The sequence below is a fragment of the Pituophis catenifer genome, unplaced genomic scaffold (assembly GCF_029215685.1).
Source record: "Pituophis catenifer annectens isolate HBS135680 unplaced genomic scaffold, rPitCat1.0.hap2 SCAF_1, whole genome shotgun sequence".
In the NCBI taxonomy this organism is placed as follows: Eukaryota; Metazoa; Chordata; class Lepidosauria; order Squamata; family Colubridae; genus Pituophis; species Pituophis catenifer.
Window position 1 is genome coordinate 342,229,604 of NW_027256881.1, and position 26,834 is coordinate 342,256,437.

Sequence of the window (26,834 nt, forward strand, 5' to 3'; positions counted from 1 at the left end):
TATATTCCCCCAACTCACTATGGAGGAAATCTGAGCAATGTAACTGTACTTTATGTATATTAGCCACATAATACATTATGTAGTTAATGAACAGGATATGTACTTTGACAGAAAAATAACACATTAAATCAGCAAATCGGAAAGATTACTGGTTCTTGAGCATAGCTACAGGCACCAGGCGCAAGTACATTTGTCAGATTGCTTTTGTGTTTTATATAATTATCTTTAAAACAGAAACCAGGTACTCTAGATGGCGTAGAGCAATGTTTTTCAAATTTGGCAATTTTAAAATGTGTAGACTTCAACTCTCAGAATTCCCCAGCCAGCATTTGTGAACTTCCACTCCCAGAATTCCATTAGGGGATGCTGGCTGGGGAATTCTGGGAGTGGAAGTCCACAAATGCTAATTGGGAAATACTGGAAGTCCATATATTTTAGGGTTGCCAGAATCTAAAAAAATGGAGTAGACTTCAAATGTCTATCTACTTATTGTATGGGAGACAGTTTGAATTTTTTCTGATAGTGAAGCCTCTTTCTGACCTCTTTCCTGTGTAATCTCAAAACTAACCCAGTGGGCTCATGTACAGGATAGATCGATGTGCTTAATCTTTTAATGGCTGTGAACGTTGAAGGGGACAAGAGTGGAGATGTTATTAGCTTAATTGCTATATTGCCTTTGTACTGAATTTTCCATGGGAACTCTATAAGCTGCTGAGTGGCTAATTAGGGTTTCAGATGACGGACAAATGCCAGCAGGCCTCGGCTTACAACAGTTTATTTAGTGACCGTTCGAAGTTACAACAGCACTGAAAAAAGTGACAACCATTTTTCACACTTCTGACCGTTGAGGCATCCCCATGGTTGTGTGATTTACAGTTGGATGCTTGACAACGGACTCACATTTATCAGGATTGCAGTATCCCAGACTCAGCTGTTCCCCTTTTGCGACCTTCCGACAAGCAAAGTCAGTGTGGAAAGCAAACTAATGTTACTAATTTAACAACTGCAGTGATTCTCTTAACAAATGTGGCAACAAAAGTCGTAAAATGGAACAGAACTCACTTAAGAACATAAATTTTGCTCTCAGTTGCGGTCGTAAGTTGAGGACTATCTGTATTGTAAATAAATGTTGCTGGAGGTTGGCAGAGTAGCTACAAAATATATGTGATTCAGGATGCCAGATTATCTTTCCTGGCATGGGCTATGCTAACTGTTGGCATCCGATAGATCACTAAATACACCCTTTGCCTTTGCTTGATTGTTTGAATCAAGCGGTGATTATTTTAATGTCAAACAGTTCTAGGAGTAATCAAAACACCGATTTGCTCTCTGTATCGCTAATCACTGATTAGTTTCAGGCTGTTAACAGACAAGTCATTAACACTAAGGGCCCAGAAGGGGTTTCTGTATTCTGGTGCTTGCCTTTCTTTGACATAATCTGAGTACAGGTAGTCCTTGAGTTATGACCACAATTGAGCCCAACATTTATGTTGCTAAGTGAAACATTTGTTAAGTGAGTTTGTCCCATTTTATCATTTTTCTTGCCACATTTGTTAAGTGAATCACTGCAGTTGCTAAATTAGTAACACAGTCGTTCAATGAATCTGGTTTCCCCATTGACTTTGCTTGTCAGACGGTCACAGGTGATCACATGATCCCGGGACACTGCAACCGTCGTAAATGTGAATCAGTTGTCAAGCAACTGAATGTAAATCACATGATCATGGGGATGTTGCAACAATCGTAAGTGTGAAAAATGATCATAAGTCACTTTTTTCAGTGTTGTTCTAACGGTCACTAAGTGAACTGTTGTAAGTCGAGGACTAAATGTACCCATTGCTGGATTGTCAATGCAGGTGATCCTCGATTTACAATCACAATCCAGCTTTCGGTTGCTAAGTGAGACGGTTGTTAAGTGAGTTGTGTCCCATTCTATGACCTTCCTTGCCCCGGTTGTTAAGTGGATGACTGCAGTTGTTAAGTTAGTAACACGGCTGTTAAGCGAATCTGGTTTCCGTATTGATTTTGGTTGTCAAAAGATCACAAAAGGACACTGCAGCCATCATAAATACATGCTAGTCGTCAAGCCTCCAAATTTTGATCTTGTGACCATAGGGATGCTGGAAAGGTCATAACTGTGAAAAACGGTCCTAAGTCACTTTTTTCGGTACTGTTGTATCGTTGAACGGTCACTAAATGAATGACATGGTTGTCATCTTTTGGACAACCATGACCTGGATGACTTGAGAATATCTACAGACTTTTAGTTATACAATTTGGGATGAACACCCTTGGAATGGTGTGGGAGTAGAAATGGATTTCCAGAGGGAAAATGGAACCTACAGGAACCAGGAGCACCTCTCAGGTGACCTTGAGGACACAGATAGACCTCCAAGGGCTTCAACGACCCTCTAAACAGGATGCAAATGGCCAGCTGTCTGCAAGGAATATAAATCCTTCCATTCCCCTCCATCTGGTCAGAACTGAAAAAGCTTCTTGGATGAGAAGCGAAATGTCTTTAAAACAAAAACCAAAAGTGGTTTATGAATGACCAAAGAGGATAAATGTTTAATTTAGAATTTTATTAGGGAGTAATGCTGAAAAAGAAGGTATGGAAAGGATTTTAGTAACAAATGTGAAATGTGATAAGAGAATTTATAAAGGGGAGGTTGATGAATAATTTTTAAAAGAGGAGTTAAAAGAGTGTGAGGGAGTTTTGAATCTTGTAGTAAGTTAGCATATTTTAGCTTATGCTTGTTTTGATCTGGGAAGTCGGGGGGGGCGTGGGGAGGGAGGGTTGAAGGTTGTGCGGGGATAAAATTGTCTAATTTTTAATAAAATTAAAAGATAGATAAATGTATTAACAGAGAAGTAAGAAATGTGGGGGAAATATCATAATAAAGGAAATGATAATATTAAGATATGATAAATACTGGAGGAGTAAAAAGAAGACACAAAAGATGTATTTAGAAGATACACTGAATGATTGATTATTGTTTGTTTATAAAATAAAAAAAACTTTTTAAATAAAAAAAAACCAAAAAACAAAAAAGTCCAGTTGCCTCCTGAAAAAACTTGAACTTTCGGTTCAAGAACTACCAGTACCTGTATTAACTCCTGTCTTAAACCCTGTTTTTCCTTCCTAGTCCTTTTGCACACCGCAACAGCCAACGGCTTCCAGATGGTGACCAGTGGAGCTCAGAGTAAAGCCGTCAACGATTGGCTCATCACAAGTATAGAAGTGAGTTTGGAGTATTTTTTACACAGTATTTTTTCTAGGTTGTGGCCCTGCCTGCGATTTGCAAACCCAGGATCTTCCCAGCGTCTGCCCTTGGACTGTGCTCAGCTTCTTTGATATCATTCAAAAGCATGTCAGCCGGAGTGCTGAACTCATGATTTCCCAGCGCCCTTGAGTTTTAAGGAGTAACTGGAAGGAAGGGGTTTGGTTTCCAGGGGGGGAAGCCAAAGCAGCAGGGGACAAGGGTTAGAGCCTTCCGTGGGAGGGGCTGGCCTTCTTTGAACACCCTTGCCTGGTTGAGCTGTCAGAGTGGAGGTCACAGCTAAGGATTTTATTAGGGAAGATACGAGACGTGTGGGGCGGCTTTTATAAAAAAAAAAAAAGTTTTACTAGGTGTTTTTTTAAATCCTCACCTTTATTGCTTTTGTAAATAAGTCAATGTGGTGAACATACTCAATATTCCTTCCTCCTTGTATTTTATTTTATTTTACTTTATTTAATGTTTTGTTTTATTATTTTATTTTTAATATTTATATTTATTTAACATATTGGGTTTATCTAAGATCATCCAGCTGGCTTTCACGCCTAAGTCGGGACTAGAATTCACTGTCTCCTGGTGATTGGCCCACAGTCACCCAGCCGGCTTTCACACCTAAGGCGGGACTAGAACTTCCAGGCTCCTGGTGATTGGCCCAAAGTGAGCAAGCCAGGTTTCATGACTAAGGTAGGACTAGAATTCAATGTCTCCTGGTGATTGGCTCAAGGTCACCCAGGTGGCTTTCATGCTTAAAGCAGGACTAGGATTCCTAGACTTCTGGTGATTGGCCCAAAGTGACCAAGCTGACTTTCATGCCTAAGATGGGACTAGAATTCACCGTCTCCTGGTGATTGGCACAGAGTCACCCAGCTTGCTTTCATGCCTGAGATAGACCATACTAAGTGCAGGAATCAGGAAAGGGAACCATGTTGGATTTTAAACACACACATCCCCATTTCAGCAAGTTTAAAGCCCTTTATATGTTACAGATGTCAATCTTAAAGAGGAAATGTATCTTGTGCTGATCTGGGTGTGATGATTTTGCAGTAGCTCTTATTTTACCTCTTTCCTTGCAAGGGGCGGCTGACAGGCCTGGGAGGAGAAGACCTGCCTACCATTGTGCTAGTTGCTCATTATGACTCTTTTGGAGTTGCACCGGTAAGGACTTGCTGGCAAATGTCTGTGTTTTGGCGTTTTCAGTATGACGCAGCTTGGCTCACTGATTTGAGATACCTATATGTTTGTAATAAGTGCTGATTACATTTGCTGCAGGCATGTGTGCTGGATGTGAGGGAATGTTTCATTGCTAGTGCTCTGAACAGTAAACCTTCCATTGAAAAAGCTTCGTTTTGAATGCAACAGCCCAAATTTTGATCATAACCTCTAAGTTTTAGCATTCATGTAAAATACCGTTCATCATTTTAAATATATGTAAAAAAAATTAGAATAGAATAGGATTCTTTATTGGCCAGGTCTTATTGGACACACAAGGAATTTGTCTCAGGTGTTGTTGTGGCCCGTCAGCAGCCTGTGCAGCTAGTAGCTGATTCCGACAGCGAGGAGGCTGGTGTGATGCTGTGCCAGCAGCCTGTGCAGCTGGCACTCAAGTCAGACAATGAGGAGGCTGGAGAAGATGTGGTGCCAGAGGCGGGGATTCAGCCAGGGCCTTCAGAACCTCCAGAAGCTCCTTTAAGTGAAGAGGACGAAGAGGAGGAGCCTCTTCTCGATGCATGGGCGCGCAGAGCTGCCAAAAGGCAGGAGTGGCTCCTCTGGAGGAGGTTTCCTCGAGAGTAAGGCTTGGGGCTAATTGGCCACTCCCTTAGCCTATTTAAGGAGGAACACCGACTGAAGCAATTTGCAGGGAACGACTTCGTCCACATACCTTCGTGTCTTGTCTTGCTTATCAGCTTCCTGCAAATTGCTTCTGGGCATTCTGTCAACCACAGTAAGCTTTCAGTATTATTCTTTGAATTCTTGGTGGCTGTTAATGCAGTTAATTTATAGCCGTTGTTGTAAAAAACTGGTTTATTTAGTAAACTAAGGTTTGAACGGACTTTGTGTGTGCTGCGTTCTTTGGGGTCCGTAGCTGGAGCAGAACAGGTGCATAAACTCTCAGTGTACATACAAACAACAAAGTGATAGGTCAGAGATCATAAATCGCAGTTAAAATCATTAATTTTAAGATGCAAACAAGTGGTAAATCATAAGATACCAATAGGAGAAGGTAGTAGGTAAATGAGAAGATGAGAAAAGAAGAAGAATAGCAATACAGCCCTTCTACATGGGTAAATATCCTTAGGCATAAGACAGTGCTGTGGGAATTAGGTGTTCAACAGTGATGGCACAAGGGAAAAAAGTTCTCTTTTGTGTCTAGTTGTTTTGACACGCAATGCCCTATAGCGGCGTCCTGAGGGGAGGAGCTGAAACAGTTTATGTCGAGGATGTGATGGGTCTGTAGATATTTTATCAGCCTTCTCTCTCTGGTTCGTGCAGTACAGGTAGTCCTCGACTTACAACGTTTCATTTAGTGTAACTGTTCAAAGTTGCAGCGGCACTGAAAAAAGTGACTTAAGACTGTTTTTCACAGTTACAACCTTTGCAGCATCCCCATGGTCACGTGATCAAAATTCATGGCAACTGACTCGTATTTATGACGGTTACAGTGTCCCCCGGGGTCACGTAATCCCCTTTTGCGACCCTCTGACAAGCAAAGTCATTGGGTGAAGCCAGATTCGCTGAAAAACTAGGCAACTCACTAATCAGCCGCAGTGGTTCACTGAACAGTTGTGGGAAGAATGGGTGTAAAATGAGGCAAAACTCACTGAACAAATGTCTCACTTAACAAAGAAGAGAAGAGAAGAGAGAAGAGAGAATAATATAGAATATAGAATATAATTAGAAGAATAGAAAAGAAACAGAATAGAAATGGAGTCCAACTCCCTGTTCAGGAAGGAAACCCCTATCCCATTTCAGAGAAATGGTTGTCCAATCTTTTCTTAAAAACTTCCAGAAATGTTGGACTCAATTGTCGTCGTAAGTCGAGGACTACCTATATCTGTTGGATATTCAGTGGAAGGCAGACTGGTTGCAGTGGGTTTTTCCCTACGGTCCTAACTATCTGTTCCAGTCTGTAGCTGCCCTGTTTAGGTGCTGTGGCAAACCAGACAGTTATTGAGGTCCAAAAGGACAAGACTCCCATCAATCCTCTGTAGAACTGGATCAGCAGATCCTTGGACACTCTGAGCTTTCTGAGTTGAGCTTCCTGTTGAGGAAACAGCTCACATTCGTGATGATTTTATCCACTATTTGAGTTTTTCTAAGCTCCGGCTGGTGTCAGTTTTGATGGCGTCCAGCTGCCGTGTTCTTTGGCAGGCTGGTTTCCTTTTACCGCTGACTCTTCCAAGCATAATTACTGTATTTTTCGGAGTATAAGACGTACCAAGATTTTGAAGAGGTAAACAAGAAAAAAAATTTTTTTTGCCCTCCCCGGCCCCCAGGAGCACTCTGCAGGCCTCCCAAACCCTTTGCACGTCCTGTTTTTGCGAAAAATGGGATGCGTGGAGGGTTTGGGAAGCCAGCAGAGTGCTCCTGGGGGCCGGGGAGGGCAAAAATGCAACATGTAGAAGGTTTGGGAGGCCAAAAACAGGCCCATTTTCTGCAAAAACGGGTGTTTTGCCTTCCCCAGCCCCCAGGACCACTCTACAGGCCTCCCAAACTCTGTGCGCCCCCGTTTTTGCGAAAAACTGGTCCATTTTTCGCAAAAACAGGATGTACAGGGTGGGGTTTTGGGAAGCCAAAAATGCCCGTATTCAGTGTATAAGACGCACCAACATTTCCATCCTCTTTTGGGGGGGGTGCATCTTATACTCCGAAAAGTATGGTACTTTCTCCAGTGATTATTCCCGCATGACATCGGCAAAATATGTGAGATACGGTTTTGTGATTTTTGCCTTCCAGAGACATGTCTGGTGTTATGTGCTCCAGTACTCGCTTGCTGGTCACCTTTATTTATTTATTTATTTATTTGTCAGATTTATATGCCGCCCTTCTCCCGTAGGACTCGGGGCGGCTCACAACAATAAAACAACCCGACAATAGATAAAGATTAAATAATATTAAAAACCAATTTCAAATCCCCAAATCCCCAAGTTAAAATCCACGGCAGATCAGGGAAGTTGCTGAAAGAGCCATGTCTTTAGGTCGGCGCGGAAGGTGCGGAGGTCGGGGGCCGTCTGGAGCCCGGCGGGCAACCCATTCCAGAGGGTCGGTGCGACCACAGAGAACGCCCTCATCCTGGGGACCGCCAGCCGACACTGTCTGGCCGAGGGGACCCGGAGGAGGGCAGCCCTATGTGAGCGCACTGGGAGGTGGGAGGCCGGTAGGAGGTGATCCTGCAAATACCTTGGGCCTTTGCTGTTCAACTCACATTATATGCATGTCTACTGATAAAGGAGAATATTTGTAGCTCAGGCATGAAATGAGGAGTTCTTGCTTTGTTTTCTTGCAGACTTCATTATTTATTTATTTATATATTAGTCCAATTTATATGCCGCCCTTCTCCGTAGACTCAGGGCGGCTTACAATGCATTATAGCAATAGCCTGCATACTTTTTTGTATATACCTGGTTATTAGGGCTTTTGGCCCCCCCAAGCCGTGTTGTTCTATACAAAGTTGTCTTATTGCCCCCACAATCTGGGTCCTCAATTTACCTACCTTGAAAGGATGGAAGGCTGAGTCAACCTTCAGCCTGGTGAGATTCGAACTTGCACTAATTGCAGGCAGCTGGCAGCTAAGTGCTAACACTTAACAGCACTTTAGTCCGCTGCTCTAAATTACCCTAACTAGGTAACATCATCAGTGCTAGAAGGAGGTGAGATTTGTGGGGAGGGGGAAGGGGAGGGGGAAGAGGAAGGAGGAGGAGGAGGAGGACAATGCTACCTAGTTAGGGTAATGAAATATCTACAAGAAAACAACCGAGCTCAGAGGACACCAAGGACCCTTCCAATGCATGTATAAAATCTGATAAATGTAATCAGGATTCTGATTGAATCAGCACTGCTTTCTCCAGAAATCTGTTAGGAAGGATTTACAGGGAGTCCTCGGCTTACAACCACAATTTGAGTCCAAAATTTTTGTTGCTGAGTGAGAGATTTGTTAACTGAGTTTTGCTCCATTTTACGACCTTTCTTGCCACAGTTGTTAAGTGAATCGCTGCAGGTGTTAAGTTAGGAACACGGTTGTTAAGTGAATCTGGCTTCCCCCTTGACTTTGCTTGTCAGAAAGTTGCAAAAGAGGATTACGTGACTCCAGGACACGGCAACCGTCATAAATATGAGTCAGCTGCCAAGCTGAATTTTAATCACATGACCATGGGGATGCTGAAATCGTCGTAAGTGTGAAAAGGGTTCGTAAGTCATTTTTTTCAATGCTGTTGTAACTTCAGTTATACTAAATGAACTGTTGTAAATTGAGGACTACCTGTACTGGTCTACCTAGTTTAATCCAGAACATGAGACAGATCTCACGCTTAGGGGAAGTTACTGACCCACTCTCTTCTTTACAAGACGGTCCTTGACTTTTGGCCGTCATGGTCAATGGTTGTAAAAGGAGTCGCTGACTTGATTTTACAACTTTTTTTTGCGGCGGTTCAGCGAATTCAGTCACTGAGCAAATACGCAGCCATTGAGCAAACACAACAGTGGTTAAATGAACGCCATGGTCATTAAGCGGACCAGTGGTTCACTAGAGGTGCGGTTTTGCCAAAATCCAGAAGTAACTGTTGGTTTTTGGCCAAAATCGTCGCAAAGTCACTCAGAGTCACCTTATCGGGGAGATGGAGAGCATATAAATTTAATAAAACACTGCAAACAGGCATAAACGCAGCCCCCTTGTTGAGCACCCAAAATTTGGTCATGTGACTCTGGGGAGGGCAAGACTGTCAGAACTTTGAATATCGGCTGTTAAGTAGCCTCCAGGTAAGTCTGTTGTATCTTTGAACGGTCGCTAAGCAACCGGTCATAAGTCAAGGACTACCTGCACTCTTTTTTTTCTTCCCCCCCCATTTCTGTTTTTCAGCCTCTCAGAAGTGCCTCCCTTCTTTCCACTCACTAGCAATTTAAAAATGGAAGTCTTACGAAGAGAGGGTGGCAAATTTGCAACCTGTGGACTTCCAGCTCTCACAATCCCTGAACTGGCTCAGGAATTCTGGGAGTCGAAGTCCACAGGTGTAAAGCTGCCCACACCTGGTCTTTTGAATGGAACCATCCCTAAATCCAAGGCTGAATCCTTGGATTCATCCGTCCCCTTGAACTCCAGGGGACCTAACCAAGGGAAGGGGAGGAATATTAGACGGTAGCCTTCAGGATGATTTGCAGGACGGGGGTTTGTACAGAATGGAAAATACGTTCCGTTTCTAATCTTAAACAAACTGTTTATCTCCTGAATGTTCTGCCAAACTCCTGCAATCTGGCTGTAAAAGAACCAGGAGTGTTTTAACTTGGTCTGGGTTTGGGAACAAGGCATGTTTCACGGCTGGTGCGGCGTGTCTGCGTGTTGCACTGCTCCTCTGCGTGACCCCTGTGCTTCTGTGCCCCACTTTCCCCCCCATTGTACTGTTGCTAAGGAAATCCCCCCCCCATCCTTGTTTCTTTCCTGCTTTTATTTCTCCATCCCAGTCAAGATTCAGCCTTTGGGGGGGGGGGTTCCTTCCATGGACACAAATGACATGATAGCAATGTTCCAGTATCTCAGGGGCTGCCACAAAAAAGAGGGGGTCAAACTATTCTCCAAAGTACTACCAGAAGTAGGTAAACAGGCTGTTTCCTGCCTCTGGAGGGCCTGGGGGGGAGGGGGAGGCCCGTTTTTCTTTCTTACCTGGTTCCAGATCCTCTCTATTTATCTGGGAAGGGCGAAAATAGCCTTTCCCACTCCCTTGTGGAGGCCCTACGGAGGCTGAAAGGGCCCATTTCCCAACTCTCGGTGGGACAGAAAGTGACATTTTTTGCTGTCCCCAGCCTCCAGAACCTCTCTAGGAGCCTCTCTAGGAGTCTCTGGAGGCTGGGGACAGCAAAAACCGTCACTTCCTGTCCCACAGGGAGTCGGGAAATGGGCCCTTTCAGCCTCCGTAGGGCCTCCAAGGGAGTGGGGAAGGCTGTTTTCGCCCTTCCGAGATACATAGAGAGGATCTGGAGCCAGGTAAGAAAGAAAAACGGGCCTTCCCCACCCCCCACCCTCAGGCCCTCCACAGCCTGTTTCCCTACTTCTGATGGGCCCAGAAGGCCCGAAAATCAGCTGGCCGGCGCGTGCATGCGCCCCAGAGCTAAGCTGGCATGCCCACTAATATGGCTTCGTGTGCCACCTGTGGCACGTGTGCCATAGGTTCGCCATTACGAGTATAGGGTCTCAGGCTTGAGCAGGGGATTGGACTAGAAGACCTCCAAGGTCCCTTTCTACTCTTGTTATTCTATTCTAAATATCCAGAAGGAAACCCTGGGCTTCATTCACACCTGGACACCTTCCCCCTCCCTGAAAACCAGCCCTGCATAGTTTGTGTACATAACGTTTTGCACATCCCAGCGTGATGCTTCGTTCCGTTTAGGATTTCTGATTTGTATGCCAACACGGGTAGTCCTCAACGTACGATCACAACTGAGCCCCAAATTTATGTGGCTAAGCGAGACAGTTGTTAAGTGAATTACGCCTCATTTTACGACTTTCCTCGCCACGTACGTTAAGCCGATCGCTGCGGTTGTTAAGTTAGTAACGTGGTTGTTAAGTGAGTTTGGCTTCTCCATTGACTTTGCTTCTCCGAAGGTTGCAAAAGGGGATCGTGTGACCCCCCGGGACACTGCAACCATCCTCCTCCCCACAAATCTCACCACCTTCTAGCACTGATGATGTTACCTAGTTAGGGTAATGAAACGTCTGCAAGAAAACAAGCAAATTCAGAGAGCACCAAGGACCCCACAGTCTGTCTGTCTGTCTTTCTCTCTCTCTCTCTCTCTCTCTCTCTCTCTCTCTCTCTCTCTCTCTCTCTCTCTCTCTCTCTTTCTCTCCTTTCCTTCCTTCCTTCCTCCTCCTCCCCCTTCCCACAAATCTCATCCTGTTCTAACACTGATGATGTTACCTAGTTAGGTGGAGGTGGTGGTTGTCGTCTTCTTCTCTTCCTCCTCCTCGTCATCGTCCTCCTCCTCCTTCTCCTCCTCCACCTCCTCCATTCTTCCTCCTCTTCTTCTCCTTCTCCTCCTTCCCCTCCTCTTCTCTTCCTCCTCTTCCTCACCCTCCCTTCTTCCTTGTCCCCCATCGTCCTCCTCCCCACAAATCTCACCCTCTTCTAGCACTGATGATGTTACCTAGTTGGGTCATGAAACATCTGCAAGAAAACAACCAAGCTCAGAGAACACCAAGGCCCCCCACATTTCGACCCTGAGCTAACAGATATTCTCCTTTATTGGTACTGCTCTTAAATTCCCAAATCTCCCTGCTCATCCTTGACTAAAGACCTTCTTTTACCTTCCAGTGGCTGTCCCACGGGGCGGACTCCAACGGCAGTGGGGTCGCGGTACTCTTAGAACTCGCCAGGTTGTTCTCCCGGCTTTACACGTACAAGAGGACCCACGCCGCGTAAGAACGGGATCGGCTTTGGGGTAGGGAAACCCCGCACGAGGCAAGGTGGTGGATGCGAATTCTCCAATAGAAATGTATCCATTGCCACGTTCTCTTCTCTGCGCAGGTACAACTTGCTGTTCTTTGCATCCGGAGGCGGCAAGTTTAACTATCAGGGGACGAAGAGGTGGCTGGAAGACAACCTGGATCACACAGGTGTGAATGGAGATTATTGCATTCTTTGATATGCTTGGGATTTATGGAGAAAGATTTGGCCTAGGAAAGGGGCTGTTGGATGGAAGCCTGGCAACCAGCTTAAAGTGGCAGAAGAGGGTATAACTTGACCTCTTATAGCTATTAATGAGCTTGATGACATTCCTCGCTTTTCATTTTTCAATTATTTATTCCTTTTAATTTGATTTTGATGGCTGCCCATCTCGTCAGAGAGGCTAACGATAGGTTAAGCCACCCTGTCAAATGAGAACCCAAAACAAAACAATATATAAAGCGAATTCAGATAATCCTCGACTTAATGGTCACCATTGAGCCCAACATTCCCTTGGCTAAGCCGGACCGTTGTTAAGGGAGTTTTGCCCCCATTTTACGATCTTTTCTCCTGCAGTCGTTAAGTGAATAAGTCATTAAGCGAATCTGGGTTTCCCCCATTGATTTTGTCAGAAGCCCGCTGGGAAGGTTACAGATGGTAATCACATGACCTCAGGATAGTGCCACTGTCCTTAACATATGTCAATTGCCAGAATTTCATTTGCACAAAATTGGAAACACAGATTTGCTCCATCAAATACGATGATCATAAAAAAGGTGCTAGAATGTGCAGAAGCAGATAAATTAGCAATGGAACTGAAAGACCGAGAGGAAACGATTTATTACGAGACATGGAATAGATGGTATAACTGGTTGGAGAAAGAATCCAAAATTAATGTATAAATTTAAGAGGGGATATTGGAGAGGAGCGAAATAGTTAGTGTGTAATAGATGGGTACAAATTGTAGTGAATATAGAAATTAGTAAGTAATATATAAAACGTATGTGTATATAGTTGGTTAAAAGATAAAATAGACATTATCAAAGATGCCAGTATCAGAAAGCTGTAAAAATGTAACAAGGATTTTAAAAGATGTAAATGTTGAATAAAAATTATTTTTTTAAAAAAAAACATGTCGACTGCCAAGCAGATTTTGATCCCATGACCGAATTTTGATCATGGTGTGAAAAAGTGTGAAAAATGGTCATAAGTCACATTTTTCAGTGCCGTTGTAACTTTGAACGGTCGCTAAACAAATAATTGTAAGATGAAGACAACCTGTAAGTGACCTTTTGGGAGGCCCTGTTCACTGTCAGTTAGACCCTGGTGACCTCCTGCCTGGATTACTGCAATATGCTCTACCTGGGGCTGCCCTTGAAGTCCATTCAGAAGCTTCAAGTACAGGTCCTAGTCCTGGACTTAGCAACAGCTTGCTTAGTGACCGTTCAAAGTTAGAACGGAAAAAGTGGCTTATGACCGTTTTTAACACCTACAACCACTGCAGCATCCCTATGGTCACGAGATCAAAATTCAGATGCTTGGCAGCTGACTCATACTTACGACGGTTGCAGTGTCCCGGAGTCACTTGATCCCTTTTTGCGACCTTCCGACCCGCAAAGTCAAAGGGGGAACCAGATTCCCTTAACTGTATTACTAAGTTGACAACTGCAGTGATTCGCTTAACAACTGTGGGAAGAAAGGCCGTAAGATGGGGCAAAACTCATGTAACAAATGTCTCATTTAGCCACAGAAATGTTGGGCTCGATTGTGATCGTAAGTCGAGGACTGGGTACCAGTGCAGAATGTGGAAGTGCAGGTCGTAAAATGGTGCCAGTGATTTGGCCCAGATAAACACTATGATCCATGTCTGTGGAGATTCTCAGCCATCCAAGATTATGGTTGTCCCAAAGATTGAGGACCCAGTTTGTGGGGGCAATAAGCTGACTTTGTATAAATATACAAAAGTATGAAGGCTATTGCTTAACGCATTGTAAGCCGCCCTGAGTCTCCCGAGAAGGGCAGCATATAAATCAAATAAGATTTAGAGAGAGAGCCTTGGTAGTATAGGGGTTTAAGGCACCCTGTTATTAAGCTGGTTATTAAGACCAGCTGCCTGCAATTACTGCAGGGTTCGAATCTCGCCAAGGCTCAAGGTTGACTCAGCCTTCCATCCTTTCTAAGGTAGGTGAAATGAGGACCCAGTTTGTGGGGGCAATACGCTGACTTTGTATAAATATACAAAAGTATGAAGGCTGTTGCTTAACACATTGTAAGCCGCCCTGAGTCTCCGGAGAAGGGCGGCATATAAATCAAATTAAAAAAATAATTTAAAAAAAAAGATGCTTTTTTTTTCCCAAGAGGCAACTGGACTTTCTTTGTTTTTTCCTTGAAGACGTTTCGCTTCTCATCCAAGAAGCTTCTTCAGCTCTTCTTCTTGGATGAGAAGCGAAACGTCTTCCAAAGAAAAACCAGATACGTCCTGTTGCCTCTCGGGAAAAAAAAAAACACCTTTGAGACAACCACTATCCATGAGCTGCATGAGCCTGTGGGCTCCTGGGTGCGATTCAAGGTGCCGATTGTCACCTTTTGAAGCAGGGGTCTCCAACCTTGGCAACTTTAAGCCTGGCAGACTTCAGCTCCCAGAATTCCCCAGCCAGCTTTGCTTTGAATTCTAGGAGTTGAAGTCCGCCAGGCTTAAAGTTGCCAAGGTTGGAGACCCCTGCTTCAAAAGGTTTTAAACCCTTCATGGCTTGGCAGTCTCTCTCTCCGGTTGTTTCTACCTGTTCATCCGGTTAGACAGGAGGTCTTATCAGTTGTTAAAGAATGCAGGTTGATAGGGTTGGAATATGGACCCCTTTGTACTGTAAAATTCACTTTCTGGAACATTCTTCCTGCTGGTCTCGATCCTGCAGGCGTTTCATAAGGCCTTAAAAACCTGCCACCGTGCCCAGATTTGAGGCCCCAAGCGTGAGCAAGGCCTATTTCTTGGTGGTGTTACAGATAACAGGTAGTCTTCAACTTACAACCACAGTTGAGTCCAAAATTTCTGTGGCTAAGTGAAACTTTGCCCATTTGCCTCGGTTGTTAAGTGATTCACTGCAGTTGGTAAATGAGTGACACGGTTGTTAAGTGAATCTGGCTTCCCCATTGACTTTTTTTTTTTTTTTAATTTGATTTATATGCCGCCCTTCTCCGAAGACTCAGGGCGGCTTACAATGCGTTAAGCAATAGCCTTCATACTTTTGTATATTTATACAAAGTCAGCTTATTGCCCCCACAAACTGGGTCCTCATTTCACCTACCTTAGAAAGGATGGAAGGCTGAGTCAACCTTGAGCCTTGGCGAGATTCGAACCTGCAGTAATTGCAGGCAGCTGGTCTTAATAACCAGCTTAATAACAGGGTGCTTTAAACCCCTGTACCACCAAGGCTCTTTTCTTGTCAGAAGGTCGCCAAAGGGGGATCACGTGACCCGGGGACACTGCCATCGTCATTAATACGAGTCAGTTACCAAGAGTCTGAATTTTGATTGTGTGATCAACGGTCCTAGGGGTGAAAAATAGTCGTTAAGTCCCTTTTTTGCAGTGCCATTGAACCTTCGAACGGTTACTAAGCAAACTGTTGGGCCTCAAGGACTGCCTGTAATTGTGTACCGTGTTTCCCCGAAAATAAGACCCTGTCTTTTTTTTTTTTAACCTTGAAATAAGCGCTTGGCCTTATTTTCAGGGAGGTCTTATTATTTTGGGGTGCGTGGAGCAAGACGGGGCTCCTCTTGCCATCTTACCTGATTTCCAGCTCTGTCTCCCTATCCCAGGGGTACAAAAAATACAAAATCCAGGGGTCAGCAACCTGCGGCTCTGGAGCCACATGTGGCTCTTTCACCCCTCTGCTGTGGCTCCCTGTCACTCAAAATCTGCGTCACAGCCACCAATGTGTGACACCAGCCAGCACGCGATTTATTGAGCTTTTCAACCCCTGGTAGGCCAACCATGGATAAATCCAAGAAAATAAAAGTTTCAGAAGAAAACAGAACATTTAATTCAACATAATTACATATGCTGGCCACTCAAAAAATAGCCAGGCACAGGAAGGGTTTTGTGGCTCCTGGTGTTTTCTTTTCTGTGGGAAATGGGGCCCAATAGCTCTTTGAGTGTTTAAGGTTGCAGACCCCTGCCCTAACCCTAACAAGAGGAAATGGTGGGGACCGTCTGCACATGCATTTAAATATTTTCGGGGAGGGCTTATTTTAGCGCATGCGCTCAAAAGCCCGATTGGGCTTACTATCAGGGGATGTCTTATTTTCGGGAAAACATGGTAGCTTTCTCTTAATTCCAGATTTCAGTCTGCTGCAGGATAATGTGGCGTTTGTCCTCTGCCTGGACACTCTGGGGAGAGGCAACAGCCTTCACCTACACGTCTCCAAGCCTCCCAAAGAAGGGACTCTTCAGCACACCTTTCTGAAGGAGCTGGAACAGGTAAGAGGGAGGTGGGATCCCTTTGGGATGACGGCTGGGGTAGCAGCTGCCTCCTTCCCTGGCCTGGGTTGGTGGATTTCCCTTGCCCCCCCGCTCTCCTCCGGGAAGCTACGGTAGGAAACAACAGAGTGAGGCAGATCTCTTCATAGCCAGCATGCTATGTTAGTCCTCGCCTTACATCCCTAATGGAGCCCATAATGGTCATAAAGCAAGTCATCATGTAGCCGACTCAATTTTATGGGGTTTTTTTTGCAGCAGTCATTAAACAAAACACCATGGTTGTTAAGTGAATCCAGAGTCGTTAAATAAATTCGGTGTTGAAGGCATTTTTGCTGAAACTCAGAAACAAATGCTAATTTCTTGGCAAGAAGATGTCATAAATCGCGGTCACGTGATTGCGGGAAATAGCTGTAAATGCAGCCCAGTTGCGGAGCGAGCGAAATGCCATCATGTGACTGCTTGGGTGCCCTTTGGAGCTTCCGAACCAGGTTATAAATACCTTTTGGAGGCTTCATAACTTTGAACGGTTGCTAAGCAGCCAGACATAAGTCAAGGACTATCTATACAGGTAGTCCTCGACTTACGACTACAGTTGAGCCCAAAATTTCTTTTGCTAAGTGAGACATTTGTTAAGTGAGTTTTGCCCCATTTTACAACCTTCCTTGCTACGATTGTTAAGTGAATCGCTGCAGTTGGTTAGTTAGTGACACGGTTGTTAAGTGAATCCGGCTTCCCCCTTGACTTTGCTGGTCAGAAGGTCGCAAAAGGGGATCACGTGACCTTGAGACATAGCAAGGGTCATAAGTATGAACCAGTTGCCAAGCATCTGAATTTTGATCAGGTGATCATGGGGATGCTTCAAAGGTGGTAACTGAAGAATGGTGACAAGTCACTTTTTTCAGTGCTGTTTTAACTTTGAACCGTCACTAAATGAACTGTTGTAAGTTGAGATTGTGGGGGCCGTGTCCTGACTCCGTAAACCACTTAGAGAGGCTGTAAAAGCACTGTGAAGTGGGATATAATTACTATTGCCATCTGTAATGCCCAGAGCAATAGCTCCATCTGCTGACTGCTTAAAGAGGAATGGATGCAAAGCTCTTCATAGAGGAGAAATTCACACCATTCAGAAGAGAACATAAAAAAAGCGAAGAAGGAAACAAAAAGGCCAGGATTCTCTCCAAAAGCCAACACCCAGATAAGCAGAGATTAACACCAGACAAATGAAGAGAAAACAATACCCCAATCAGGGAACTACTAGGGGGTGGAAAAAAACCACACACGCACCCAACAACATTGGCAGGGCAAACTACTGTATAAAAATGGAGCAAACCCTCACAATGTTGATGTTACCTAGTTGGGTAATGTCTGTGGAGATTCTCAAATCATTCAGATCATGCTTGTCCAAAAGGTGCTTTTTCCAAATTTTCTTGTTTTTTTTTTTTTTTACTCCCCTGAAAACATTTCACTTCTCATCCAAGAATAATAATAAGCTTAGCCCTACTAAGCAGGTATATACAAAAGTATGAAGGCTATTGCTTAACGCATTGTAAGCCGCTCCGAGTCTCCAGAGAAGGGCGGCATATAAATTGAATTTATAAACAATAAATAAATAAATAATAAATAAATAAATAATAACTTTATTGTCATTGTACGTGTATACACAGTATACCATTCATTGGCATCCTTCAGTCTCAAGAGACTATGGTATTGTGCTCTGGAAAGAGGTCCTAAAACAGCATCTAGTGTGACTAAAAAGGCCAATTCGACAGTGGCCATCCCTTCCACACTGAGGGCAGATACATTCTGTCCCCTGCCCAGACCCCAGATTCCGCTGGTTCCGGGACTGCCTCTTTGCCTCGGCCTGCCGAACAAATGTCTCTTCGAATTGGAGAAGGCCGTGCTGCGTCTTTAGCCTCCAAGCTGAACGATCGGAGGTCAAGGTTTCCCAGTTGTTAATGTCCAAAGACCAGTTCCAACACACACAACAATCCCCAAACACACTCCCACCCACCACAAATTCCACCATCAGTGAGCTGTTGGACAGTATTACTTGGTCTGTTGTGTGGATGTTTGGGTGGTTTAGGGGTGGGGAATTGTGGTGGGTGGGAGTGTGTTTGGGGATTATGTGTATGGGACCTGGTCTTTGGGTGTTAAGTAAATTTAAGTAAATACACATACAATGACAATAAAGATTATTATTATTTAATCTTTAGTGAGATTCACAGCCTTTGAGGCTGGTTAATAGCTCAGCAGCTCGAGTCCTAACCAAGAACTTAGGAACTGTTAAGGTATCGTCGGAGGATGTAAGCTGTTCCGAGTAAGGTGGTTTTTTGTAGAGTCAAAATGTTCAAGTCTGGCAAATTTAGAATTTCTAAATAGCGGGGTAGCCCTTTGGGTATTGCTCCAAGGGCTCCAAATATAATAAGATGATGATGATGATGATGATGATGATGATTAATTAAATTCCCCACCCCTACACCATCCAAACATCCACACAACAGATCAAGTAATGCTTGAAGAAGGTTCTTCCGGAGTCAATCCTTCCATTTCCCCATCAGTGAGTTAGAACTGAAGAAGCTTCTTAGGGATGAGAAGCGAAACGCTTTCAAGAAAAAAAACCTTTTAAAAATCCAGTTGCCCTTTGGAAAAAACACCTTTGGAATAGTTGAGTAATGAAATCTGCAAGGAAACAACCAAGCTCAGACAGCATCAAGGACTCTGCAGCACTGATTCTTTTTAAGCCAGCAGTGTGTGGCAATAGCCAAAAAAGCGAATACAATCCTCGGTTGCATAAACAGAGGCATAGAATCAAAATCACCTGAAGTCTTAGTACCACTTTATAAATCCTCAGTAAGGTCACACCTGGAATACGGCATCCAGTTTTGGTCACCACATTACAAAAAAGATGTTGAGACTTTGGGGGGAAAAAAATGCAGAGAAGAAGCAACTAAGATGATTAAAGGCCTGGAGACAAAAATATATGGTTGCAGGAATTGGGTATGGCTGGTCTAGAGAAAAGAAGGACTAGGGGGGACATGATAGCAGTGTTCCAGTATTTGGGGGGCTGCCATAAAGAAGAGGGCGTAACTTATTCTCCAAAGCACTAGAAGGAGAGAAGCAACCTGGAATTAAGTCCGAACAATTAACCAGTGGAACAGCTTGCCTCCAGAAGTTGTGGCTGCTTCCTCACTGGAGGTTTTTAAAAAGAGATTGGACAGCCATTTGTCTAAAATGATATAGCGTTTCCTATTTGAGCAGGGGGTTGGACTAGAAGACCTCCAAGGTCGTTTCTAGCTCTATTCTGATTGGTTATAGTTCCTCTGGAAGAACAGTGCAGCGTGCACTGCTTCCTCTCCTGACCCTGTTGTCTACCTTCTGTTTCATCTCCAGGTCATTGCCCACCATTTCCCAGAGGTGAGGTTCTCCATGGTGCACAAGAAGATCAACCTGGCCGAAGACATGCTGGCCTGGGAGCACGAACGCTTCGCCATCCGTCGCCTCCCGGCCTTCACGGTTTCTCATCTGGAGAGCCACCGCGACGGCCTGCGCAACAGCATCATGGACGTCAGGTCAGCTGCTGGGTGAGGAAGGAGGCGCTGCATGGACCGATGGGTCGGCAAGAGGGGGCTGGGTGGGGAAGACTTTGTGCTGCCCCCCCCTCTTGCCTTGAGAAGGGCACTGTCCCCTTGAGGCACGTCAGGCTGAAAAGGATCCAGGTTTGGTTGCTTCTTCCCTCTGTTTTCTTTCATCTCTCCAAGATGGGAGGTTGGGAAAAATGAGAAGAGCCTCCATGCTGCCACGCTCCCAAAGGCCTGTCTGTCAAGAGAACTTGAAGGGCTGAACCAATAGGGCTGTGAGGGTGCTTAGGTATGCACACACAGACATAGGTAAATTGACAAAAAAGATAGCCGCTTTCAAAATACAGATAATCCTCGGTTTACAACGGGGGTCTCCAACCTTGGCAACTTTAAGACTTGTGGATTTCAACTCTCGGCTTACAACAACTCTCGGCTTACAATCCTCAGCTTACAACGGGGGTCTCCAACCTTGGCAACTTTAAGATTTGTGGACTTCAACTCTCGGCTTACAACAACTCTCGGCTTACAATCCTCATCTTACAACACGGGTCTCCAACCTTGGCAACTTTAAGATTTGTGGACTTCAACTCTCGGTTTACAATCCTCAGCTTACAACAGGGGTCTCCAATCTTGGCAACTTTAAGACTTATGGATTTCAACTCTCGGCTTACAACAACTCTCGGCTTACAATCCTCAGCTTACCACAGGGGTCTCCAACCTTGGCAACTTTAAGCCTTGTGGACTTCAACTCTCGGCTTACAACAACTCTCGGCTTACAGTCCTCAGCTTACAACAGGGGTCTCCAACCTTGGCAACTTTAATTCTGGGAGTTGAAATCCACAAGTCTTACAAAGTTGCCAAGGTTGGAGACCCCTGGCTTACAACCACAGTTGAGCCCCAGATTTCTGTCGTTGAGCAAAACAGTTAACAGGTAGTCCTCGACTTGCAACAGTGACCATTCAAAGTGACAACGGCCCCGACAATAGTGACTAATTGTGACCGTTTTTCACATTCACGACCATTGCAGCATCCCAATGGTCACGTGATTTTACGTGCTTGACAACTGACTCATATTTCTGACAGTTGCCGTCTTCAGGAGTCATTTTTGCACCCTCCTGACCAGCAAAGTCAATGGGGGGAAGCCAGATTCACTTAACAGCCAGGTTACTAATTTAACAACTGCAGTGGTTCACTTAACGGATATGGGAAGTCGTAAAGTGGGACAAATTCGCATAACAAAATTTTCACTTAACATACATTTTGGGCTCAATTGTAGTCGTAAGTTGAGGGCTACACGTATTAAATGAGTTTTGCTCCGTTTTATGACCTTTCTTGCCACAGTTATTAAGTGAATCACTGCAGTTGTTAAGGTTGTAACCGATTTGCTTAAGTGGATCTGGCTTCCCCATTGACTTTGCTTGTCAGAAGGTTGCAAAAGGGGATCACATGATCCCGGGACACTGCGACCGTCATAAATATGAACCAGTTGCCAAGTATCTGAACTCTGATCACATGATCATGGGACTATGGCAGTGGTTGTAAGTGTGAGAAGTGGTCATAAGTGGTCACAATTCATGGGAATTATGTCAGAATGCTTTTTATAGACTATAGCTCGGCCTTTAATACCATCTTACCAGGCATTCTCATTGAAAAACTGACTGATCTGAATTTCCCTCCCCTCTCTTGTGACTGGATCGAAGACTTCCTGACGGATCGTCCACAAACAGTAAGGGTTGGTTCCTTTACATCTTCCACTCTGAAGCTCAGCACAGGCTCCCCTCAGGGCTGTGTGCTCAGCTCCTACCTGTACTCGCTTGTACACACATGACTGCATATCCTCTGATCCATCCAACATCGTAATAAAGTTTGCAGATGACACAACGGTGCGGGGTCTCATACAGGGAAGAAGTCCGGAAGGGTATCCGCATGGTGCTCAAAAAACAACTTGCATCTAAATACTAGCAAGACAAAGGAGATGGTGCTAGATTTCCAGAAGCACAGAGAGGAACCTGCCCCCACCTATATATCGAGGGGGGCTGTGTGGAGAGGGTTTCCTCTTTTAAATTCTTGGGAGTGCTCATTAGTTAAGATCTCACATGGAAAAACAACACGTCCCTGGTGATTGGCAAGGCCCAACAGAGACTTCATTTCCGTAGACTCCTGCAGAAAAAAAATCAGGTGGAACAACAGCTGATGACCTCTTTCTATTGATCCACGACAGAAGGTGTCCTCACATACTGCATCACAGTATGGAACACGCTGGTTTAACAGCTGCGGACAGGAAGGCACTACAGCAAGCGATCAATTCGGCACAAGAAACCATCGATTGCCCTCTAACACCACTGGATGACACTGCCAGGCCTCGCTGCTTTAGCAGACTAAGGAAGATACTCAGAGATGATTCACACCCTGGTCAGGGTCTCTTCGCACTTCTGCCCATCGGGCAGAAGGCAGCCGAACGAATAGGTTTAAAAATAGTTTCTGTCCTTGGGCTGTCAGACTCTTAAACACAACCACAATCACTCCACGCACACCCGGAAACGTATGACGAGTTTTTCTTTTTCTTTCTTTCCCCCTAATTACTTGCATAGGGATTATTCTTTATACTATTTATGTTGTTTGTATTTTTAGTCATGGATTGCACCAGTGAGGCTAAAACCAATTTCGTTGCATACATGATGCACAATGACAATAAGGGCTCGACTATAAGCCACTTTTTTCAGTGCCATTGTGACTTCGGACAGTCACCAAATGAACTGTTGTTAAGTCAAAAGCTGCTTGTAAAAGCAATCCATGTAGGCTGGCAGGGGCACCCAAAGGGCCTGTTGTAGCCCAGGGAGCATAAAATGCCCAGGTTTAGACATTCTGGTGCCTTTATAGATAGTCCCTGAATTATGACCATAATTGAACGTGGCAATTATGACCTCTCAGGGAGATGAGTGGTTAAGAAGTATGACGTATTGGAAGGAAGGAGAATGAGGAAGGAAAAGGAGAGAAGAGGAAAGGGAGAGAGGGAGGAAGGAAGGATGGAAGCCTTTTTCCAAAAGGCAGCTGGAGTTTTTTTTTTTTTCCTTCTCATCCAAGAAGCTTCTTCAGTTCTGCATCTCTGCACCAAAAACACCTTTGGGACAACGGTGACCTAGATGATTGAGAATCTCCCTTAAGACGGTCACCGTGTATGACCAGATCTGTTTTTATGACCTTTTTTGCAACAGTTGCTAAGCGAACATGACAGTCACTTAAACAAACCTACTAGGGGCCAGGTTTGGCCGTAAACCAGACCTAAATGCTAATTTTCAACAAAAAAAACCAGTCATAAATTGTGGTCATGGGACCCCACTGCAAAGGGCCCTAAATGCAGGCCAGTTGCTAAACATCCAAAATGTAGTCACATGACCACGGGGAAATGGGTATTGTAACTTTTGAACTGAGTCGTACGTAACTTTTGGGAGATCTGTTATAAATCGAGGGCCTATCTATACCTACAGAGCGTTAGGATTGTTCATGCTTTGAAACTACAATCCCAGGTGGAAAAAAAGAGGTGGCCGCTTCCGAACAATTTTCAAGGCAGACACATTATACAGATCGTTTTATGGGCTAACCCCCACATTTTGATCTGATCACCTAAGCTGGGATCGATCCTGTGTAGGCTGTGAGTCTGTGCGAAGGGCCTTAGTTTCAGAAGCCTCACCTCAGCATCTCTCCGTTCCTAGAAACCTAGTTCTGACACAGCTGCTGTTTTCCCTCTTGCAGGCCACGGGTGAACCTTCAAATCCTAACTCGCAACACCCGGATCATTGTAGAGGCTCTGACAAGGGTGGTCTACAACTTAACAGAGAAGGTGAGAGTCTTTTCTTAGGGCGGATGAAATGGCTGCTGGAAATACCTGCAGGGGCAGGGATTGCTCAGTCTAGTGCAGGGGTCGGCAACTCCCGGCTCTGGAGCCGCGTGTGGCTCTTTCATCCCTCTGCTGCGGCTCCCTGTTGCTGGTCGGCTCCACAATTGATAGGGCTTTCGGTTAGGACAGGTAGAGGAAAAAGGATGTTGCACTAGGAGGAGACTCTATGGTGGGGGAACTGGACTTCCGGTCAGCTCCAGAATTGAACGGGGGCTTCCGGTTAGGACCTTTGTGGGTCTTTGAGTGTTTAAGGTTGCCGATCCCTGGTCTAGTGGGCTGCACCACTTGCTTCGCTGCCCCCAAATCAGGGGGTGATGGTCTGTGGGAATAGCCTTGTAGGAGATGAGCAGGCTGAGAGCCCAAGGGAGGGGGTCAAAGGCGTCAACAGTCTTGAGCCCCTGCGCGCCCACAAGAGTTCTAAGTCCAGCCCACCTTGAATTCCGTTGACTCTTTTATCTCCCGCCAATTTGTTTCAACCGTTTGTCAACCATCCCCTTGGCATTTGCAGCAAAAGAAAACTCCTGGGGTATTATTTTACCAAGAGTATAACTTTACTGATAAATCCATACAGGCACAGAAGAAGTGAAGCGAGCTTTGAAGTTTTCACACGAAAAACAGCATGGTTAATTTCCCCTTTTCCCCATTGGGGCCGTCCATTGTCCAGCAATCCAACACATTCTTTTTATTTTTGGAAAACAGTCTGTGCCTTCGGAAGGTTCCCATCGCATGGCCTTGAAGTATCAGGATCTTCTCAGGCTGTAAAATGGCTTGCATAAATTCCTCACCTCCCTCCCAGCTCCCAACACATTCCAAGCATTCCCCTCCCCCCCTCCCTTCGAGTCAGCCTTGATACCCTTAGTAGTTCAAATTTTTGTAGAGAACTTAATGCTTGCAATAAACCTTTATGCCCATTTGAACTGTCTGCATCTTCCGATTTCCCTGGAGCTTGACAGTCCTTAAGAGACGGAAGAACTACAGACTAGGCAACAGCCAGATAAAAATCAGCTGAGCCCATTAAAAAAGTGGGGAGCATGGGAAGCATCTCAGCAATAGCAATAGCACTTAGACTTATATACCACTTCACAGTGCTTTACAGCCCTCTCCAAGCGGTTTACAGAGTCAGCCTCTTGCCCTCAACAATCTGGGTCCTCATTTTACCCACCTCGGAAGGACGGAAGGCTGAGTCAACCTTTGAGCCTGGTGAAATTTGAACAGCTAAATTGCAGGCAGCCGGCAGTTAGCAGAAGTAGCCTGCAGTACTGCACTCTAACCACTGTGCCACCATGGCTCAGGAGAGACCCTCCCTAGTTTCTTAGGGTGTAAAGACGAGGGGGGAGGGATGTACTTTGAATTTTGCAAAATTCTGTCTCCAACCCTCGGTCTGTGAACTGGCATTCCAGAAACCAGGCTGCGCAAACAAGTGAAACCCCATCCAGGGGATGCAGGCAGCACGTGAAAGTATGCCTCCTCTGGTCCATGAAAAAAACCTCTCCACGGAATCTGAGTCTGGTGCCCAAAAGCTTAGAGGGCACTGCTTTACGGCACGGGTCCAGGATATCTGTGGAACCATGTTTCTCCCATGGGATTGGCCTGTCTCCCACGTGGTGGCAGAAAGGGCCTACTGCAGACCCCATCAGCCAAGGAATTTCATCTGGTGGGAGCCTTTACTGCCACGGCCAGAAGCTCCTTTTCCAACTAACACATTTTATTAAAACACATCGGCGTCTGTGAGCAGCAGCTCACTTAACCAGACCTGTAGAAGAGAGTGGCTTTAATTGAAATTCAGTTTAAAATCTTTCATCAGTTTAGACACGTCTCTTTCTTGCTTCGAGAGGACTGTAAAGCGCTGTGAAGTGGCATATAAATCCAAGTGCTATTGCTAAGTAGTGGCAATCGGTGTTAAGGAATATGCGCAGAGTAACCCTTGAGTAACAAGGTTGTGCACATGAGAAACGGCTGAGGGTGATTGCGAATAAGCACTGTCAATACACAGACACACCGAGTTGTGATATTCTTTTACTTTTAGGAAAAAGCAAAGCAAACTCCAATAAACAATCCAGGTCATACCCAGATAAAGATAGTTAAATTGTCAATCGAGGGATATTCCAAGAACAAAGTCTTCTTACCAGTTGTTGTAGTCATATGCAATAAAACAGTTCTTTTTGGAGTTGCAAACAGGAACAAGTACAGCAGTAAAACAATAAAACAGTAGAAAACAAGTAGCAATGATCAAGCAGTGATCATGCAGAGAGAACAGGCAGAGAGGAGCAAGAGGTAGCAATAATAACGTAATAAGAAAAAATAAGCCATGATTCAAGCTTCCTCTTAAGTACATTGGCTACAGAGCTAGCCAATCAGAATACAGTATGATGCAATACAGCATTACAGTCTTAAAGCTATACATTACATTTTGACTGCAAACATGCATTGATGGTTTATATATATTGTCAACCCAACCAGTTAGGCAATAGCCATTCCCTAACAATCGGCCTCAAGGTCTCTTCCCAGATTCCAGAACACTATAGAGCAGGAGTGGACAGTTCAGCAACTTTACAGCCTGTGGACATCAACTCCCAGCATGGCTGGCTCATGAATTCTGGGAATTGAAGTCCACGGGTCATCAAATGGCTCACCCCTCCCAACAGAACAACCAGCAAGGCCTTCGTTCCAACGATGCGTCCCACCCACCTCATCTGAGCTCTTACCATTAGAGAATCAGTGCTGGTGGGCCCCACACCAGGCGTCCCCAATCCCCGGGCCACGACCCAGTACCGGAATGTGGCCGTTCGGAAGCAGGCGGCGGGCAAGCGTCAGTGGTGGGTTTCAAAAAATGTTTATTACCGGTTCTGTGGGTGTGGCTTGGTAGGTATGGCGTGGCTTGCTGGGCGTGGCAGGGGAAGGATATTGTAAAATCTCCATTCCCTCTCCAATCCAGGGGAAGGTTACTGCAAAATCTCC

At 45.0% G+C, this 26,834-nt stretch overlaps 1 protein-coding gene across 4 annotated transcripts in view; it reads left to right on the plus strand.

Moving 5' to 3' along the window:
- Positions 1-26,834, plus strand: part of NCLN (nicalin) — a 47,409-nt gene that overhangs the window by 12,334 nt on the left and 8,241 nt on the right. For 2 of the 4 annotated variants that reach the window (XM_070931881.1, XM_070931882.1), the window contains exons 4-10: positions 3,147-3,241; positions 4,353-4,433; positions 11,795-11,898; positions 12,008-12,096; positions 16,261-16,400; positions 19,791-19,981; positions 23,732-23,819. In XM_070931881.1, coding sequence (XP_070787982.1) covers positions 3,147-3,241; positions 4,353-4,433; positions 11,795-11,898; positions 12,008-12,096; positions 16,261-16,400; positions 19,791-19,981; positions 23,732-23,819 — 788 coding nt within the window. The remainder of the gene's footprint in view (positions 1-3,146; positions 3,242-4,352; positions 4,434-11,794; positions 11,899-12,007; positions 12,097-16,260; positions 16,401-19,790; positions 19,982-23,731; positions 23,820-26,834) is intronic. The other 2 variants (XM_070931883.1, XM_070931884.1) reach the window with 1 other exon arrangement.